Source organism: Myotis yumanensis, unplaced genomic scaffold (genome assembly GCF_028538775.1).
Source record: "Myotis yumanensis isolate MYYU_CA2020_CCGP unplaced genomic scaffold, mMyoYum1.0.hap1 SCAF_4, whole genome shotgun sequence".
In the NCBI taxonomy this organism is placed as follows: Eukaryota; Metazoa; Chordata; class Mammalia; order Chiroptera; family Vespertilionidae; genus Myotis; species Myotis yumanensis.
This window is the reverse complement of record NW_027223755.1, coordinates 73,338,986-73,359,533: the sequence shown is the minus strand read 5'-3', so window position 1 is coordinate 73,359,533 and position 20,548 is coordinate 73,338,986. Positions and strand designations below refer to the sequence as shown.

The 20,548-nt window shown below is 44.0% G+C and overlaps 1 protein-coding gene across 1 annotated transcript in view; it reads right to left on the bottom strand.

Annotated features, from left to right (window-relative positions):
* The window catches only part of PRDM6 (PR/SET domain 6), a 102,370-nt gene that overhangs the window by 11,540 nt on the left and 70,282 nt on the right, over nt 1–20,548 (bottom strand). The window contains 2 exon segments of the mRNA XM_070411491.1: nt 5,051–5,393; nt 16,942–17,066. Coding sequence (XP_070267592.1) covers nt 5,051–5,393; nt 16,942–17,066 — 468 coding nt within the window.

Genomic DNA, 20,548 nt, shown 5'->3' with positions numbered 1-20,548 from the left:
AGAAAACATCCTCACTGCTGTGGAATCTCAAACCTCACAACTTCTTTGGGGACAACTGGCCATAGGAGTTGAGACCCTGTAGGCAAGTTCCCATGAGCATATCCTGAATGCCTCACCTCTCAATTTACTGCTGGGGTTGTTGGGGACACAGGAATAATTGCCATTACTCAGCTTCTTATTCTGATGATTAACAGTCCATCAACTTTTCAAAGATCTAGCCGAAAGGTAAGACTGAATATATTAAATTTTTGGACACAATCAGGTTCACCTCCGAAGTTCTGTCTCCCTTCGGTGAGTTGTACCAGAAGAAGCAGGGCAGGACAAACATCGTCAAATGCTGCGTTCAGCTTCACTCCTTCCAGAACCTCGTGTCACTGAACAACTAAAGGGGACTCTCCTTTCTAATGCCCTTTGATTCTTCCCAAGCCATCATACACAGACAGCACTTTACTATTCTCAAAACAAGCGCAAAGAGCGTTCCTTGCAAAGGGACATCTCACAACCACAATGAGCTTATGGCTCTCTGGCTACTGGAGACCTGAGGGGTGCAATGTTACCAGCAGTGCTGTCCAGTGATGGAAATGTTCCGTATCTACACTGTCCAATATGGAGCCACTTGCCACTTGAAATGTGTTAGGGCGACTAAAGTGTTATTTTACTTACTTTGATTAATTTTAATTCAAACAGCCTCCACTGGCTAGTTTCCACAGAGATATCAAGCTTCATGAAAAACTAGAAGGTGTTCCATACTCAAGAATGAAATAACTAGGAGACAGACAAAGCCTAGGTCCATTTCGTTAGTGTCTACGATGGCTGGTCAGATCTTAAGCAGAAGGAAAGCAGGGGGACAATTTTGTACATTCCCCTGGCATTCTCCGTAACTGGCAGCTCCTCTGCCAAAGACTCCTCCACTAAAATGTGCAATTCATTTACTGTGAGTCTGTAATTGGTTTGGTGTACACATAGGAAAAGAATGAAGCATTTAACAACATTAAGTGTGGTTTGGTTTAAAATATTATTAATTCTTTGATTTTTCTTTCATGGCCTGAAAGCCTCCAGGACAAAAGTTGTTCAGTTGGGGCCACTTCCTCTCCTTGCCCTGTTAGTCAGACCAAGTGCAAATCCCCAAAGACTTCAAAGGGAGCCTGCTGTTGGCTGTGTGGAGTGAGAAATGACCTGAGCTCTATGTGAGGAGGAAAAGGTTGCAGGGAAGCAGCAAAAGCAGAGCCAAGGGACCTGGAAAACATGGAATGCCAGAAAGAAGATAACCTTCACACTTGGGGGGAGGCGGGCAGTGGGACACAAGAACACTGACACATTCCAAAGAAACCATTATGGTGATGGATTAGCTCCAGGCTCCTCCCACCAACAGCAACCTCGAGAGTCATCTTCCCCTCTGGTACCAACACAGCCATATACAAACAATGATACTCAAAACACAAGTGTGGGCAGCGGATGATGCATCCAGGAGGTTAAAGGCAAACTCTCCCCACGTGACACAAACAACCAAAAAAAGAGAAAAGGAAAAGGATGCAAAATGAAGATAAGCATTAAAAATACACTTTCTGCAGAAAAAATAAAGAACATATTATCAGCAAATAACCCGCGGTGATTGAAGGCTTTGCTTACCCCTTTCTGGAGCCCCCCCAATGGGACTGTTGAGGGTTTCTGCAGCAGAAAAACAGAAGAGAAAAGGGATTGCTAACTCCTGGTTTGAGAAAGAGTGAGTCAAGCTGCCCTGGCCTAGGTCAGAAGCTTATGTAAAACCCCAAATGTTTATGAAGTTCCTGGATGAAATCCTGGTTGGTCTAGATTCCAGCAGTTTCTTCCCTTTGAATTTGCTTAGGAGGAGAGAAAAAAAGCCAGTTGACTGGGAGAAAGGAAGAAGGTATTTGGGGGCTTGTTTGTTTAATATTAACAGAACAAAGTCAAGAAATAACAATTCTGTGGCTCTTCAGACCCTCATGAATGTGAATCGTTTTTCTGTGTTCAATGTAAATAACACGGTAGTAAAAATAAAAACCGGTGATGCTGGCAACCCTGGGTTTCCTTGGATCTCTTTTCTTTATATCAAGGCATAGATTTTTTTATGGCCCCTCACATGAAAAAGCTCACAAATATAGACACACAAAGTCTCTTTGATGAAGGTTGAAATGTCTTATGTTTCATGGCTAAATACTTAGTCTGTTGAGTGAAAAATCTTTTGGACTTAAGATTCAGGGGCCTGTTTCAAATTTGAAACTCTAACTTGTTTACCTGCTGGCTTTGTCTTCTGCATCTCCCTTTCTTGCCTGTGGTTCTAGTGAGATTTTCCTATCAAAATAAAAGTGTGTCTCTTTCTCAAATCAATGGGAAATAAATTCTGACTGGTAAGTTCCAAGCTTTTTCACTGTCTGTGTCTGAACTGGCATAAACTGCCAAAGATGGAAAGCCACTCAATTTATGGTCTCTCCCTAAAGAAAACACGGACATTCAGCACTTGTCATTCTCCACGTGGATAATAGCAAAGGCTCCAAATTTTGCAACCATCATACACAAATTTGTGTTCCATTTTAGTTTTATATATTTCTCTTATTTAGCACCCATGGGGTTAAGAATTATGGAGAGTTATCTTTTACTTCCAAATTTGCTGGTACAAAGACAACATCCTAGGTTCTGGGACTGAAAGAAACCATTCCAGTCCCACTGCTAAAGGCAAATCATGTCTCCAGAATGAGACCAGTGGGCCAGAGTGACTGACTGGGCATCTCCTATGTTCCCCTTATCCTCAATAACCAACTGGGATGTAATGGAGGAATTCAAGTATATCATCATCATTATTTTGCCTATAAAGGGACTAATTTTTTGAATTCTTAATTTTAACTTATTTATGAGTGACGGTGACCACCTCTCATGTCACCAATAAAGCACGGGAAAGTGAGAAACAGAACCCACTGCCTGAGTAATCAGGGTCCCTCTCTGGCTAACTACATGGATACCGAGCACCTATTACCTCACCTCATCTGGGGAGGGAAGGCGTGGCCACACCACGCTTGGGCATCTGAGCCAGAGATGCCCGTCAGCGTCTAGCACAGGACAGGAGGCTCATGCCACTTGGATTTTTGCCAGGAACTCTAAATTAGCTTGGAATGAGCACTGACCCAAGTCTTTCAAGGAAGTGTGTTTTGTCCACATACGTTTCCTGATTTGTCAGGTACTCCTCTGACAGTTTACATAAATGTGTTACAAGTTGTGACACCATCATCTGCCAGGACAGACACCGCAACGACTTAAACCTTAATACACAGACGGTTTTCTAAGTGTGCCTGAGGCCAGTCCAAACAGTCTGTTTTGGTATCTTCCGATTCACCGTGACATGTTTTCATTGCTTTACGTGATATTCAGCGTGGGATTATATTATACTCAAAGGTAAGCTTGCCATCCAGAAACTTTCAACTATCATTTCATTTTCACCTTGCACGTTCAGTTATTATAACAATGAATCTGTGCAAATAACAAATCTATCCGCTTGAACTCACTCAATTTAAAAGTTAAGTTTATAATAACAAGATACCCCTAAACTACTGAAATGCTTTGCAAACTTTGAATGCATCTATCTTGTGGCTATATGGATACTCGCAAGAAAGGCAAACTTTTTAAAAAGAATCCTTCCTGAGCGAACGGAACATTTTCAAAACTTTTGTGCCCCCTCTGAAGCCAATAGTACTAATTTTCACCAGGTGAGGGTTGAGGCTCTCCTACTGAAGGTAAAAGGTTGTAAAGACACAGCTGCCTTACCAGGCCCTAAAGCAAATGTTTCGGCATTAATTAGCTACAGCAATGATCGATGCTAAGTAAGTGGTTTCCAGAATGGCGCAAATAAAAACACGTACACATGTAGGTGTTCTATGGACCCTAAAATGATATTTTAGAAAAGACCCACCCAGGAAACCCAGCAGGGAAGGTGTGCACCATGCCCATACCTTCCCTGCTGGGTTTCCTAGCACGTGTCTATCCTGCTGAGCTGGGGAGCTGGGAGGGAAGAGCTTGGTGCACATCGTACGGCAAGGAGGGCCATGTGGCTTAAGGTTAATCCAGTGGCCCAACGAAGAAAATAACTCAGGAGTCCTGCTCCCTAGTCTCTTTTTCTACTTCCAAAAATTATTTCCTGCTTTTATATTGAAAGTGATTTTTGATGCTATCCTTAGATATGTGAGGGTTAATCAAATTTCCACAGGCTGTGAAGAAGAGATAAAACACACTTTCTTCTTTTTGAATTAATTTGATTTTTGTCTTTTGCGCTCCCAGCGATCAAGGCTGTCGAATAAACCAGTTTTGATTCATAAATAATAGTTCCATTATATCTACTATGCCACTCGTCAGACTACCTGAAATTTTAATTCACTTGTTCAGCTAAATTTCATCCTCAGTTCATGGCCATAAAATTCTTTATTGACAAACTTTCAAACCAACTTTGACTCTGAGGTATCTAGTCCACATTTTTCTTCGGTGTGGATATTAGTTTATTGAATAAGTGGCATCTGTTTTCCTCCACATCACTAGCAGAGGAGGTATTTCCTTTTGACAGCTTTGCAGGATTTATGGGTTTGCATGCTCTGAAGAAAAATAGTACTAAGCAAAAAATTCCAATTCATTACCTCTTAGTACTTAATTAAGTTCCTACCCCCGGCACATTGGAGGTGAACCCTGAAACGACCGTGGCAGCAGCAGGGCGGCCGGCTGTATTATCTTTGGAAGACGGAGAGGATTCTAATTATCCTGACCTCATTTTTCCACCCATGATATTCATAACTGTTCCTATCTTGCTCCCCTTTAGACTCGGACTGCTTGGGAAGCAAGCGCAGAGTCCTCTCGATACCACTGTTTGTGTGGCCCTTCTACACAGCCAAGGCAAGGGTGGCCTCACAGCCTCTGACCTGCCAGAATGCAGACGCCTCTGATCATAGGGTTTCCCCCAAGGGGTGGCTGGAGGAGGTGATTGGCACCTGTCAGGAAAGCAAGAAGGGGTTTTACTAAGCAAACATACCGCGAGCAGAAGAGTCAGGGTTACCTGTCGGGGTTCTGCGTGCACACGTGCATCTGTAACAGGATCCTCTGCGTGAACGTCTTAAAGCACTGCCCGCACTTCCAAAGATGCCAGTCACTGAACTCCGAGTGCAGCTGGCTTGTGGACGTCGGGCTCGCCAGGACGCGCTGGTTTTTCGCGTTGATTTGGTTAAATCCGGATTCAATGGACCCCGATTTATCCAGGAGAGAGAAGTTCCTGCTGCAGGGCGTCTGCGGGAACACCACAGAGCGCTGTTGGGCGGCGGGGGAGAGTTTGTTGCTCTTGCCAAAGGGCTGCAGGGCATCTTGTCGGCACATGGCTTCCATGACCGTGGAGGGGACATTTACTGGGAGAACGACAGAGTTTTACAGGATCAGTTTTATCAGCCCTTAAAATAAGCACAATCACGTGCACTTTAAAAAATTCTTATAAACCAACATTTTAAAACTTCACTTTTCTGGATTCAGAATGAACATAATAGCAAAATTAATAACTCATTCAGTGCTTGTTCATCATGCAACTATTACATGCTCAGGGTTGTTCGTATGTGGTCTTTGTCCTCACGGATTTCACTTATGACTTTACACATAAGGACTCCCTCCTGAGGCTCCACACTGCACCCTGGGTTTGGAGGGAGCTCAGATGGGAGGTACAGCAAGAGAGGGGAAGAGAACAGCAGGGACTGGCAGAGAAGGTGGCCTTGAGCCGTGCAGGGAAGGTAGGTTCAGGCCTTCCAGCAGACCCTGCCAGCAAAGGACAGGTCTTCAAGAAAAACTGGCTGAAGAGATGAAGGGAATAATACGAAATGAAAGACACCTGGAGACAGAAGTCTAGCATGCTGGTGAGATGGTGAGAGACACACTGACGAAGCAGGGCCATGGGCTCTCGACACTGTGGGAATAAGGCAGTAAGGCAGGGGACGGGGAGGCTAGACCTCAAACAACCTTTAAAGTCCAAAAAAAAAATAAACAAATGACTTCAGGCCTAGAAAATAGATGCAAACTGTTTCTGAGCAGAAATAGCAAGAAAAAACCCAGTGTTCAGGGAGGGCTTGAGTGAGGCATGATTTACAGACAGGGTGCCAAGGATAAAGTCAGAATGGAGGCAAGAGTATGAGTACTTGCAACTTGGGCTTTGGAACTACAAAGACCTAGGTTCAAATCCTGTCTCTACCTTTTATAGCTTGGTGATCTTAGGCACAGTTAATAAATCTCTCTGTGCCGTAATTTCCCCATCTGTAAAATGAAGATAGTGGTAGTAATAAAAGTAACAGCAGCACGCTTTACTGGTTGAGGTGGCCTAGATTTTAACTCCACTATTTACTAGCCTTGTGACTGTGGGCAACTATGAAACACTGAAGTCCACATATAGTCCTTGGTCAAATGTGAAATGATCACCCAAAAGGCTGAGTGAGATAATGCACAGATAGCATCTAGTAAATGCCAGGGTTAATACTCAATAGATGTTGAGCTCCATGAGCCCTGATTTCCTCCTCTTTACCCCCCTTTGTGAGTTTTAAATGAGATAATTAAAATACTCATCACAGGGCCTACCATCAATAATAGCCAATTCTCATTATTTATAGAAGGAAAAGAGAACAGAATGAAGGAACCTGGCCTTAAACTGGGATCGTGGCAGTGGGAGTGAGGAAAGAACTAGAAGAAACATTTTTGAGGGGGGAAACGTAATATACTTGAAATTTGTTTTTCTTCTTATAAGCTGTTATTGTGTTAAAAATATATATCATGTATTCACTGGTCAACCCACAGATTCAGAAGTGATTAGAACCTAATATGCTTAAAAACTATTATTCTTTTTCTAAGTACCTACTGTGTCAATAAATGCATGTTTTAGTTATTTCAGGGGTCACAAAGATTAAAGACTATAAAGTGATCAAGAGAAGGAAATTAGAGATCAAAAAACTTGAAAAGGTTGTTTGGCAAAAAGATTAGGGATGGGAAGTAAACCGTGGCTGTTGGCCATGGTTCAAGGCCACGTGGAAGGAGACACATGAACTGGAGGCTCTTATCCTTTCCAGCCACAGAGCACTGCTGAGGTCCCTACAGAGCATGAAGACTCGAGCACACTCAACTATGCAGAGGAGCATGCTGCAAGGGGCTCCGTGCTGGAGTGGACAGACAGGGAGACACCATGTGTGGGGACACAGAGGGGTTGGTGTGCTGGCACTGAGCACTCTTTAACTCAGAGCATTCTGTGTAATCCCATGTAATGAGACAAATCCAACAGAGGGAATAGCTCTGCTCGCATGATCCATCCTACCCTGAGAAGGAAAAGGAAAGCAAGAGACTCGCAGGCCTGGAGAGAGCAGAGAGTTTTCCTAGGTGACAGTTCTTGACCCTGACTGCACCTGAGACTCACAGGGGAGACTTTTTAAAAATTAGATCAGAATCACTTGGTAGATTCTGGGCATCTTCATTTCTAATGTGTAACTGGGCTGAGAACCAGTGATTGAATTCTACTCTCTCTTATTACAAAATAAAAACAGCGCAAGTCCAAGAAGGGCCAATAACTTGCCCAGGGTCACACATTCCGTTATTGGCACAGCAGAGCTGGAAGCTTTAGCTTTTTGACTTCCAGATAATTTTTTTGCTGACCACACTCCTACACTGTCTCTGCTCACAAGCTGTGCTTCAAAAATAAAAAGGACATTTTATAGCCAGTCCATCTCACATGAACATGTCATATATACATATAAATACATATATGCCTATACACACATACATACATACAGGTTTATTTATGTATGTGTTTTTATATATAAATATTTATGTACAATTTCAACTTCTGGGGCAAAAGTGTATGATCAATATAACATTTATCCATACATTTTAGACTTTTAAAAAATCTTTGCACACAGACTTTTTTTTAAAAAAAAGGTATTAAAAAATAAGGAGCAATGTTTTCTCCTACTTTGGCACTTTTTAAATAAAAAAATAAAAGCAGCAGCATTGTCAGAGATGGGGGTGGAACTCATCTTGTGTAGCCCGTTCATAACTAATCTGGGAGAGACACAGCACAGAGAAACCCACAAGTTTTCAGACAACACTGAGCTCCTGCGGGCTGGGAAATGCCCACTAACAGGAAGGAAGGCACGGTGGGAAGACGGTGGGATGAACATGTCATCAACATGCATGCGAGCAGGAAACCGGCCAGAGCTTCACTGTTGGGAAGAAGGCTGTGATGCCTTCAGGGGGAAATAATTCAAATAACACTCTAAGTATAGGTTATAAATCCTGACTTCTCATTTACCCTCCTGAAAAGCAACCTAATAAATTAATTTTCAAAAACTGCTACGGTCACACAACCTTTATATTAAACTAAAGAATTTGTGGGCCAATGAAGTTTTATTAAGTTTAATGATCAATGTCAAAATGGTAATAAAGGAAAACTTCAACCAGTTTTTATAATAATCTCAGATTTATGAGATCTGTGTTAATGTTAGTAATAGTAGTATTTAGGCAGTAAGAGTGGGAATGGGTGTAATGAAATTCTTGTCTTATTTTTTTCTTTTCTGGGACACCCCAAAACAAATGTAATATTTTTTTGAGATATAGGTAGCAATGCTTGCATCCCAGAGATCGACAAAGTATCCTTTCTTCAGGACCTAAAGGACACAGAAATTATTCTTTCCAAATACCAGACTGACTGGCTATAGCAATCTAGAGCATTAACAAAACGCAGGGAACTATCAGGAAAAAAAATAGGGAATGAATTCAGAAAACACTCATTCCAACACAAGACGGTACAGACAACTGCAAAAGGCCCAGAGATGACTGACTGAAGGGACCAAGAGGATGAAGTGCTTCCTACTTGAAGACAAATGGCTAGTAACATCTCTTCAGTCTACAAAACAAAGATGAATGGGAGGACGGCAAGCTTATAGAGCCCTAAAGGATACAGTACAGTAAGGATATAGAACATAAACTCATCAAATCCTGGAAAATTAAAACGTTGAGAGGCAAATTAGGATCCATAAAACAAAGTCCTGCTTTCCTCCCTTGTCCATTCATTCAATCCACAAGTAGTTACTGAGCATCTATCCCATGCCTGACACTGCAGATACGGGGAACGAGAGCGCCATGGCCCTTGGCCTCCCGCCACTTAAACTCCAGAGAGAGAGACAGCCAGTAAACAGATGTTGTTACAAACAAATATTTACACAGCTTCATCACATCTAAAATTCCACTAATGGCAAGTTGTAAGTCATTCATTGTAAGTCACCATTCACTGTAAGACATCTTCCAGGTTAAGAGTAAAATGTGACAAATATATAACTTTTAGAATTAACAATATAACAGCCGATACAAGTTTGATCAGCTCTATGAGAGAAGAAAGGGATGAATCCATGTGGTGTGAGGGGTGGCGTCCCTAAGGCATTGACCTTGAAGGTGAGTCGTGAAGGGTACACAGATCAGACAGGTGTGAAAAGAGGAAAAAGCAATGCGAGGAGATGAAACACCGGCAGCTTTGCCATAGAGTCTGTGTGTCGTGCTGAGGTGAGAAGGTGTGCAGGAGCACTGAAGAAACCAAAAGCAGGCTGATGTGGCCAGAGAAAGAGGGGAGGGGACGGCAGCTGGGGCTGGAGAGGAAGGCAGTGCAATCGCCAGTGCCTGTGGGGGCTGGGCAGGTAACAGAAGGAAGTGATGGGGGGCAAATGATACAATGGAGGACGTTGGGGTCTGCAGCAAACTGAATAGGGCAGAGCCAGTCTAATGATGCTTGACTCTAATTTTGTAAAACACTGTGAGCCATGCAAAATATTTCTGAAGACTATGTGTGGCCCAAAGGCTATCATACTAAAAAAACTCGAGATTTATTATGAGAGTAATGACAAGCCAAAAAAAGAATGTAAAGCTAGGGTGATGGTGTGAGCTGATCAGATTAACATATTAAACGCATCATCACTCTATATTGTTAAATAAAAAAGTGAGGTGCAAAGCAATGTATATAGTATGTTACTATTTGTATAAAAAGGGGCAGGAGGCAGAGTGAGAGCCAGAGACAGGATGGGAGAATATGCTTGATGCTTGAATGGGAAAAAAAAATATGTTTGGAAAGACACCTGAGAATCTGTCAATTGATGACCTCTTGAAAGGAGAATTATATAAGCCCATGGTCCTCTGGATTTTGATATATGTAACCAAATACCTATTAACAAAGCAAGTAAGCTGAGACAATAAAATAAGCAAATCAATGAAAAACTTCACTTTGGCTACTGTAATCCTAAAAGGACATTGTGACATGCAAGAGGCAACTGCAGCAGTCCAGACCAGGGCTGGTGGTGACGCTGACCGGGGTGGGGGCAGCAGAAACTAAAAGAAATGCATTTAAGAATATACAACCACCCAGCCGGCATGGCTCAGTGGTTGAGCATGGACCTATGAACCAGGAGGTCACGGTTCGATTCCCAGTCAGGGCACATGCCCAGATTGTAGGCTCGATCCCTAGTGCAGGAGACAGCTGATCAATGATTCTTTCTCATCACTGATGTTTATAGCTCTCTCCCCCTCTCCCTTCCTCTCTGAAATCAATAAAATACCTTTTTTTATAAAGAATATACAACCAACAGGACATGCTGACTGACTGGATAGAAGGGTGAGGAAGGGCATCTGGATGAGTGGGAGTGAGAGTTACTGAGCTGGGGGAGAGGCAGTTGGTGGGAGGGAGAGAACGGGTTCAGATCTACATGCTTAGCTGGAGACGCCTGTGAGGCATGCCAGCAAAGATGAGGAGTAGACCGTTGGGCAGGAGTCTGGGCTCAGTGGAGATCTGGATGGGAAACATAAGCCTGGGGGTACCTGTCTTAAGTCAGGTTCCCTGGGAAGCAGACTCTGAAGTGGACATTTGGAGCTTCGTGTGCAGTTTCCTGGGGAGTGCTCCTGAATCAACACCTCCTGGGAGTGAGGAGGAGGATTCTGTTGAGAAAGGAGATGAACAGGTCTGGGCCGGGAAGGTCCTTAGTTGTCCTGCTTTGGGACAAGGGAACCATCTTCAATATCCCCTACAGTGACTGTCAGTAGACATGGGCTATGGAGAGAGCATGACCAAGGAAAGTGGCCCTCAGGCTAACGGTGATTCCTGGAGTCGCACGCACCTGAAGGCTGTGGGGGAATGGGGGGGATGAGTCCCTCGCCCTGTGCCAAGGGTGGGGTCTGGGCAGCCCCTGAGAGGCCAAACCTCCCACGACAGCAGATTCCCTGTGCTTGTCATTGTCATTTCTCTGTGTGGGTGCGTGTTCAGTGAGTGACCTGCTGGAGTCCTGCGCAGACTCAGAGGCGTCCCAATGGGGTGACCCCTCCTTGCTTGTCCCATAGCCCTACAGGATTCTCCACTTCTGGGCCAATTTTTATATCCGTTTCCTGGTCCAGGATTTCCACACCTGGCAGGCAGAACCAACCCAAGACACGCCAGTCCTTAGCGAGGGCAGCTTTATCGAGTGTGGTATTCTATTCTCACCCAATGGCTCAAGAAGGACACGTCCTTGGCCTGTTGACTTGAGGTTAGCTTTTTTCTAGTCCCCATTCAGGTATGAAAAGTAACTTCCAGTTGCAGATTTATGTAAGGAGTCCAACTCCAGCTTCCCACTGTATTCGGGGAACTGCACTGACCCTGAGCTACACACCCACCCACGCCCTGGGCTCCTGGTTATGGCAGCTCACAGGGCGGCTACATGGTGTTCTGTGTTGTAGTTGTGGGCTTATGTGCCTTCTCCTAGACCAGTGATGCGAACCTATGACACATGTGTCAGAGGTGACACGCGAACTCATTTTTTTGGTTGATTTTTCTTTGTTAAATGGCATTTAAATATATAAAATAAATATCAAAAATATAAATCTTCGTTTTACTATGGTTACAAATATCAAAAAATTTCTATATGTGACACGGCACCAGAGTTAAGTTAGGGTTTTTCAAAATGCTGACACGCCGAGCTCAAAAGGTTCGCCATCACTGTCCTAGACTGAGTCCGTAAGGAGAGGGTCTGCGTGTGCTTCCCATGGGCCCTTGCACAGATGTTCTTGTTGGATGGGACTATACTGCAATCTCCTCCACGGTCATGGATATAAAGCTTAAGTAGGACCTTCTTTATCCCGGGGCCGAGGTTTTTCATTATTGGAGGGATAGTGAGGGTGGGGAGCACTACACAGGGGTGCCCCTTTTTACTTTCTGCTCTTTAAAATCAAAAGACAAAGGCCGGCCTCCCGGAGGCAGAGTTCACTCCAGTGCTGGCAACTCCCGCGTTGCCCTCAAGTTTCACATTCTGCTACCTCAGCTTCATCGGCCGAGGCAGGGAAAGCAGCAGGAAGACTTGTTTGACATTTATTCCCAGGGTTTTTTTTTTTTAATTTCCTCTGAAATGAATATGAACACGCCATGGTCTTTACACTCCGCAGGAGCTAATCCCCACTGGAAACTGGGGGCACCTCGCTCCTTCTCGCGGATGCAATCTGTCGACATAGGCGTTCCTTCAGGCTCTCCTGAAGGGCCCGCAGTCCAGGCAGTGGCTCTCTCGTTGGAGCTCTGTTACATTTAAAACGATGGCTTTTTAAAAAGAAAATAACACAGGGATTGCTTCCAGAACCCAGGTGCCTGTGTGAGACGCTGCCTTCTCTTTGAGGCGAGGCGGCTTCCAGTGGCTTGTCCGGGCAGTGCGTGTGCCCCACGGCTTCACGGACACTGCCAGGGGGGCGGTTACTCGAGCCTGAACCCACCGCACACGCTCCATAGGAAATGTGTACTTTCCATGTTGAAAGAACCATGGGAAGAAAATGATATTTTTATAAATGAAAGTGCTTAACCAGTACTATTCACTGAGCAAAATCATATTTTCCTTTAATGTCTTGGGCCAAATATCAATTTCATTAACAAAGAAAAATCCGGCTGAAATATTTAATCCCCAGATATTTAATGGCAATCAGATTCTCCATATTTACCCAGTGAGCATGTATTAATTGTGCGCTGTGTGCACAGCACTATGAGGAGGCTCTGTGGAGGCATTTTGTCAAGTAAGTTTTTGATCGCAAGAAGCTTTTGTTAAGAACAGTTCTTTAAATTGATTTCGGAGAGAAAGGAAGTGGGGGAAGAGAGACAGAGAGAGAAACATCGATATGTTTTTCCACTTATTTATGCATTCATTGCTTGGTTCTTGTATGTGCCCTGACTGGGATTGCACCCGCAACCTTGGCATAGAGGGACAATGCCTTAACCGAACCGAGTTACCCCGTCAGGGCAAGAAGCATTTTTTAAGGCCCTTCATTTATTTTGTGACTAACTCAAAATAAAAATTCTTATGTTTGCTGATCCAGTTGAGATTAAATTTCTCAGTGCTGAGGAAGCCGATCTGCCACATTACCTGCCCAGGCATTTCCCCACATCTGTGCTTTTAAATCACACACAGTATTTTCTCAGTACAGAATAAGGAGTCCTCAGTATAAGCATTCCCAGGTCCCTCACTGAGTCACATGGAATGAGAATCCACCTTCGAGTTAGAGTCAAAGTCATATATCTATCTCCCCCACACTCTATGATGCAGCTTTCTGCTGGTTTCTTGGGTGGCCAGTCACATGACAGCTATATGAGACAGGAACTGAAATAAAATTCCTATAATACCCTTAGGGGGGAAGGGGATTGTCACTGTTGAGCATTTTAGTCAGTGACTTAATTCCTTTTAAAGTTCCCTCCGCCCTCAGTTAGAGATTAAACTCGACCCAAAAGAGCTGCTTAGTTTACCTACTGAATCCACAATACTTCAAGCTGCTGTGGTTTTGTGGATTTTCTTCCGAGGATTTCAGGTGCTAAATGATAAAACATATGCCCTGGTAGAGATTATTCAATACTCTAGTCAGCAAAGCTTCATCCGGGTTGGACTCTAGGAGAAGGAAGAACTGAAAAGCAAAGCAAATGGTGTTTCCAGAAAGTACATTTTTTGATGGTATTGAATCTGAAGACCACAAGGTATGCTCTCAGACACCAATTTTCAGGTGGCTGTGAACAGTACACAGGAATCCTCCAGCCCAACCTCTAAGTCTCTCTCATCATGTAACAAAGCCATGAAGCGGAAGCAATGTTGTAGATGTGTGACTTCCACCCCAAAGATCCATGTCAAGGGTAAGAAATGCATCCCCTAAGTCATCGTTCCATGGCACTTTTCCTTTCTAACTAAATAACTCAGTAAATGGCCATTCCATCCTTACAGTGGCTCAGACCAAAGCCTTGGAATTGTCTTGACTCCTTTCTCTCTTACTCAGCATCCAAGGTGTCAGCAAGTGTTGTTGGCCCAAGGACCAAAAGGTTGCTGGTTCAAATAAATTGACCAGGAATTGAACCCGGGTCAATCCTGGATTGCAGGTTTGATCCCTGGTCCTGGTCGGGGCATGAGTGGGAGGCATCCACGCGATATGTCTCACTCACATCTGTTTCACTTTCTCTCCCCCGCTCCCTTCCACTCTCTCTAAAAAATAAAAAAATCAATGGAAAAATATCCTCGGGTGAGGATTAACAAACAAAAAACAAACAAATAGAAATATATCCAGAATCCAGCCACTTCTCCCCACCTCCACCACGTCTACACTGCTCCACACTACATCATCTCTCCCCTGCTCCACCCTCACCCCTCACTGTCTCCACGCAGTAGCCAGAGTCATCCTGTTACAACCTCAGTCAGATCGTATCACTCTTCTGCTCAGAACTCTGCAATGGCCTACACAGTAAAATACAGGGCCCAGATAGTGGCCTCCTGGCCCTACAAGCCCCACCTCCCCCCAATACCTAAGTTAACTTCTCTCTATCTCTCTCACTCCCAAACATCTACACCAAACTCTGTGATGCTCTTCCAACAAGCCAGGAACAGTCCTATCTCGAGGTCTTGCGCTCTTGGACAGCCTGCCTTGGAACACTCTTCTCCCCAGTAACACTTGTCCTTTCACCTCCTTACGTCTCATCCCAAAGGTCACATTTCCAGTAGGAACCACCCTGATCACTCTCTAAAACTGTGATTCCCAACTCCTGGCACTCCTTGCCCCTTCTCTGTCTTGTTATCTCTACAACACTTATCACCACCTGACAAACTATTTATTAACTCCTTTATTTGTTCATAATCTGTCTCCCTCCACAGGAAGGAACATTCCATGAAGGCAGGAATTCTTGTCTATTTTGTCCACTGCTGTATTTGCAGCACCTAGCAAAGACACTGGCCTATAGTAGGTGTTGAGTAAATATCTGAACAATGAATGAATGAACGAATGAGCAAACAAATGGCTAGTTGGACTATGGGGCTATGTACTTTAGAACTCTAGGCTTTGCTGTTTATTCCCAGATAATCTTCAACACACATATCATAATAACATCTTCAGAGTTTGTAGCAGGTTTTATTAAAGGACTTCTGGAATCCTTTTGGATCAAATGCAGTATTTCAGAAAGTGAGGTTATGTCAAGGCTCTACGTACAGACAGGCCCATGCCAGCAGGTCGGGTCAGGGTGGGGGCTTGGGGGTCTGATACTGGTGCTTTTTCTGTCCAGGGACCTAGAGCTAGTGCTAGGGAAGCTGGGGCCATTCTGGGATGAAAGAGCATACTGGCCTCCATGCCCCTATCTGCCTCTAACACCAACCACACACTCATGTCCAACACTGAGATTTTCTTTTATGCAAACACACACTCCTTCAAACTGGGGTATCACTGCAGGAAAGAAACTTTCCAATGGAAACTTGGGAAGACGGAGGAATGTACTATATGTCCAAAGATTCATGTTTTGATTTGAGATTGGTTTTGGGTTCAAGTAGAAAAGGAATGTTGATAGTAATACGCCTTCTGAGGATTCTATTTTTCACAAAGAAAATAAAGGCAACATGGAAAAGAAATACCTGATCATCAGCATTTTGTTCAGTAGTAATGTGAACATTGGGGGGGGGGGGGGGGTGGCGTTTGTGTGGGTGAGAGAGAAAGTTAAGTGGAGAAGGATAGAGTAACATAAAACTTGTTTTCAAAATAAAGTTTCTTGAATAGATCTATTCTCTCTGCTTCTTTTTCTGTTGCATAATCCCAAAGAATCAGGTCACAGATTAGTCAATTTTGGGACAAGAAAGAAAATAGCATCATTGAAACCAGTGTTTCTCACTGAAGGTCATCAGAATTACCCAATTCTGTTTCAAATACTGAAAATCACCTTAAAATATTTTCCAAAGAATTGATAAAGCACCGATATAAAGTTTAAGTGGAAATTGCTGCAAGTTTGCATTTGCTTAGATATTAGATTCTTTTTAAGAAGATAATGACTGCCCTGGCAAGAAGGATAGAAGAACATTACATGGTTCATTCAGGCTAAGAAATGTAGAGGGACACACATTCCTCAGTCATAGGTCTACAATTTTTACCATCATTTCTCCTTGCAGTGACCAATTAGGAGAAAGCACACGCCATGGACTGGTGGGGTGCTAGTCCGGCTGAGCGGGCCTTGCTTTCTCATTCTCTCATTTCTGCAGGGGGGGTGACGCAGCAGGACTGCATGTCACCTTAGGAGCAGAAGTTGTACCTTACAAGCAGAAGTTGTACCTTACAAGGTACCCTGCAAGGTGGCAAGCACAGAACCAGACACACAGTAACTCCCAGCTGCCCAAACATTGCTGCCGGCGATTATGTGAAACTCTGACATACGTTTTGACACTGTTAACAGGCACAGAAGGATTGCCCTGTATAAGGCAAGATGCCCTGCGAAAAAGCCAAGGACACACAGGGAAAAGAGAGTGATGGAACAGACCATGCACGCTTGTGTCATGTAGCAGAGTGAACCGCATGTTTCAGGAGTTTCAAACAACACTCTAAAACGTCAGCTTTATAGGGATTTTGAGGTGTAAATTCAGAGCTAAAATAAATTCTTACAGTTTTCATCCTGGGCAATGCATTGTAAGGGGATCCCAAAGAAAGACGTATAGCTGTCATTGTACCACACCAGAAGCTCGGTGCCCCTGGGGATATCTATACAGGCTCGGTAGAATATATTCGACCTATTCAAAACAAAAGAAAACCCAGCTTAGTAACATGTAGCACTCATGTGCCCCCATCACATTCTCATTGCCCCCAAAAACTTCTGCCCATCTCCACCTACACAGTTAATGCTTACAATAAAATCAGCACCCACCTTATTGTTCCCAGCAGCCAATGAAAGCCTGTAACCCAGTATGATAAACAGCTCACAGTTTATTTCCACAGGGCCCCTTCCTACAGCGTCTTGGCTGAGGAGACTGATATTTGGCCCAGGAGACAGCAAAAAGGAAGGGTTCATTTTTTAAAAAAGAATTCCATCTCACACTGATGAGAAAATTCTCTCTCTTGGCAAATTGCAGACACTGGTGCCTCAACCTTGTATATAAATTAACACTATTAATTTCTTATTTGAAGGAAAAGCATTACGTGTATTCTTGCAACTTGGCATTGGGAGTTCACAAATTTGTAATAAAATTAAACAGCTCTGTGATGTAAGGATTGAGAGAAATAAAAGTCCCCCTCCCATCGCCTTCCTTCTAAAGTTAGATACAGGGGAAGAGAAACCCCCTCTTCTGTGAAATGGATGGCAATTCGATAAGTACTAGAGAAGCACTTGACTCAGGTGGAAAGATTACACTCTGAAATGACAGAGTGAAGGTACCAAGAAAGAAACATTATTTTACACAGCTTTGGTACTGCAAAGAAAAATCTACAGGTTTTTTTAAAAAATGAGACCGCAACTGGTTTTCTCAATGAAGAATTGCTGCAAATATTAGCCTCCAGTTCCAGATAAAAGTGTTGAGGGTGGGCCTTCACCGTAGCCTCTGTGTAAGGAATGGGCTGTAGCAGGCAATTTGTTCCTTGTACAACACTGCAGACAGAAGGCGAATCCTTCACCACATTTTTCATAGCAGTGAGATATGCACTTGTCAACATATTTTGTCACCACAAAGTGGCTCTTGGCAATAGGATCATAAAGATCAATAAAAAAGTGCAGATTCTCAATATTTTACTTGCAGCTGCAAAAATTTCATTTATCTTGTTATTTTCCTTACTTGCTGCCATTCTGTCTCACGAGGGCACTGCTAGCTAAGCAGAATGTTTTTCCCCAACATTCTATGAATATCTGACAAAAACTCCAGCCAGTTGTCCGGCCCTCACTACCCTTCCTCCCTCTGCATCCCCGAGCGCTGTGCATTTTATTAATTCTTTCCACTGCTACATAAAAAAAAAAAAAAAAAAATCAAAATTGGAGCCGAGCTATAAATCACTGGCATCTCCTAACTTGAGAAAAATTGAGTCTACTTTGTACTTCACCCTTGTAACATTTCATCTCTCGGTTTGGCTTCCCTTAATATAAACACAGCGCCCGGCAAATGAATGTGCTAAAACCAAATGACACACTTTGCCGCTGAAAGAGCAGAACTGTTTTCGAGCGATGGGTGGTCCTCGGAGGCACGGAGTCGGCCGAAAGGGGAGGGGGGGAAAAAAAGTGTAAGCGTACACCGTTCCTTACAAGCGGGCAGAGCTTCCAAAACTCGCAGAAATCTCTGCATGCTGAAGCACATCAAAGGGATTTTTCCCTTTTCAGATAATATTTCCTTTGCTGACATGTATTTAGTATTGTGGTTGGATGACTCATAAAGATAGCTCCGCGGCGTCCCCACACAGTTGAAGCAGAGCACATGCCAACAAACATTATTGTCAGCCTCAAAATAAAAACAAAACGTTCAGCTCAGGGTCAATCAATCAAGGGCGCTTTGAAGAAAATTCCATTTAGATATTACAAATCATAACAGAACGAATCTAAACCAGCTGACTTTCTGTGAAGAGGACATTCATGTACAATAAAAATTAGGCTGGCTCTTCAGGGTCCAACTTTTCTATTTTCTTACTCTTGGACGTGGTCACCGGTGATGGATGCCAGTGTTTCTTTTTTTTTAAAATTGTGTTTTTGTAGCTCATTTTATAAAGATCTGAAGTAATCGAAAACAGATCGGCACGGCAGAGAGAACTTGGAGTTTAAGCGCCCTCAAGAAAGGGGAGCTATAAAATCCACTTACTATTGACAGCTAGGTAATGACTTACTCATGCCCACCTTCCTCTCCGGGCTTTCTCGTTTGCCCGGATCCCGACTTCGCCTCAAGAGCTCCCTGAGCGCTCATTACAGGCCCAGCCAAGCTATCTCTTGCTGAATGGACAAGCGCAATCTTTACTAATTTTCTAGCTGCGAGTTTCGTAAAACCTTCATCACAGAAATGCAGCCTCAATAAAGGTGGGCCAGGCCCGGACACAGCAGGGTAAGGAACTACTGCCGTGCGCTGTTTGGTGTGACCATTATTTCATGACACATAACTGCACAGGAAACCAAGGCAGTGCAGTGTCGCACGCTGCCCCAACATGCTCCTTTGGGTTGGAGACCTTCAGAGAGCGAGCCAGAGTGGTGCAGCCTTTAACCTATACGGGGCATAAAGCTCCTTCTCTCTTTTTTAAAGGCTTCATTTAAAAAAAAAAAAAGGAAAGGAAAATAAAGAGCCACAGGCAGAACTCCAAGTTGCCGAGGTCAGGGCCTCTTGCTTTGATGTGTCAATGGTGCCTAATAAAGTTAAACAGTTGCTTCTGATTCTAAAGGGAGCATGGCTGTTTATAACTGAGGTCATGTATTTATATGGCACATGTTTTCGAGGGAATTTTGAGAAAAGAAGGCTTAGTGGTAGGGCTTTTTTCCTATGTGATCGCTTGTCTCCATGCCAGCCTTCTTTAGCACTAAACGGGGAAGCTTGACCAACAGGTGCACTGAGCAGATGTGGCTCAGCATCTGCTTCTCAGCCTCCCCTCCCCTCCCCCCACTCCAGAGGCTCCCCTGTGAGACTCTGAGAAATGGGGGTGGCTCCACCTTGTCTTTGGGCAAACAGCTCGGAAACCAGGGGCTTCCCTGTGCTCTGGAACCGCCTCACCTGAAACATATTCTGAATCGTCCAAGGACCAAAGTCCAATGGACTGGCACCTTTCCAGGGCTCAGGAGAGGTCACTCTGGCTCAGGTGCTGCTGCTGAGCAGAACGGGTTTGGAAAAGCAGCCTTGGGAAGGCCGAGGGACCTTGGTTTCCCAGGCCTTTGTGCAAATGAAACTCTTCCTCCGGGGAGAAAACCTGAGGTGACTGAAAGCGAGGCGTCTGGGGCTGGATCTGCACATCTGTGTGTGTGCGCCCATCAGCGGGTGTGCTGGGCTCATCCAGCCAACGTGGAAGTTCAGGTGAGGATGTGGAAATGACTGTACCACGTGCACTGAGTGAAAGAGGCCTTCTACTAGGATCTTTATTCTTGAATTCTCATGCAATTACTGCTGCAAGAACTAAGGTTTCAGAGACCTAGCAATAAATAAATAATTTCTGCCAGTCCTTGCAGAGGTCCTGCAAAAAGCCCTGCAGAATTGTTTCAAAACTAGCAGCAAGCCTGAATTCGTATATGCAAGCCCAAGGGCTTCCGCTCCGTAAGTGGGAA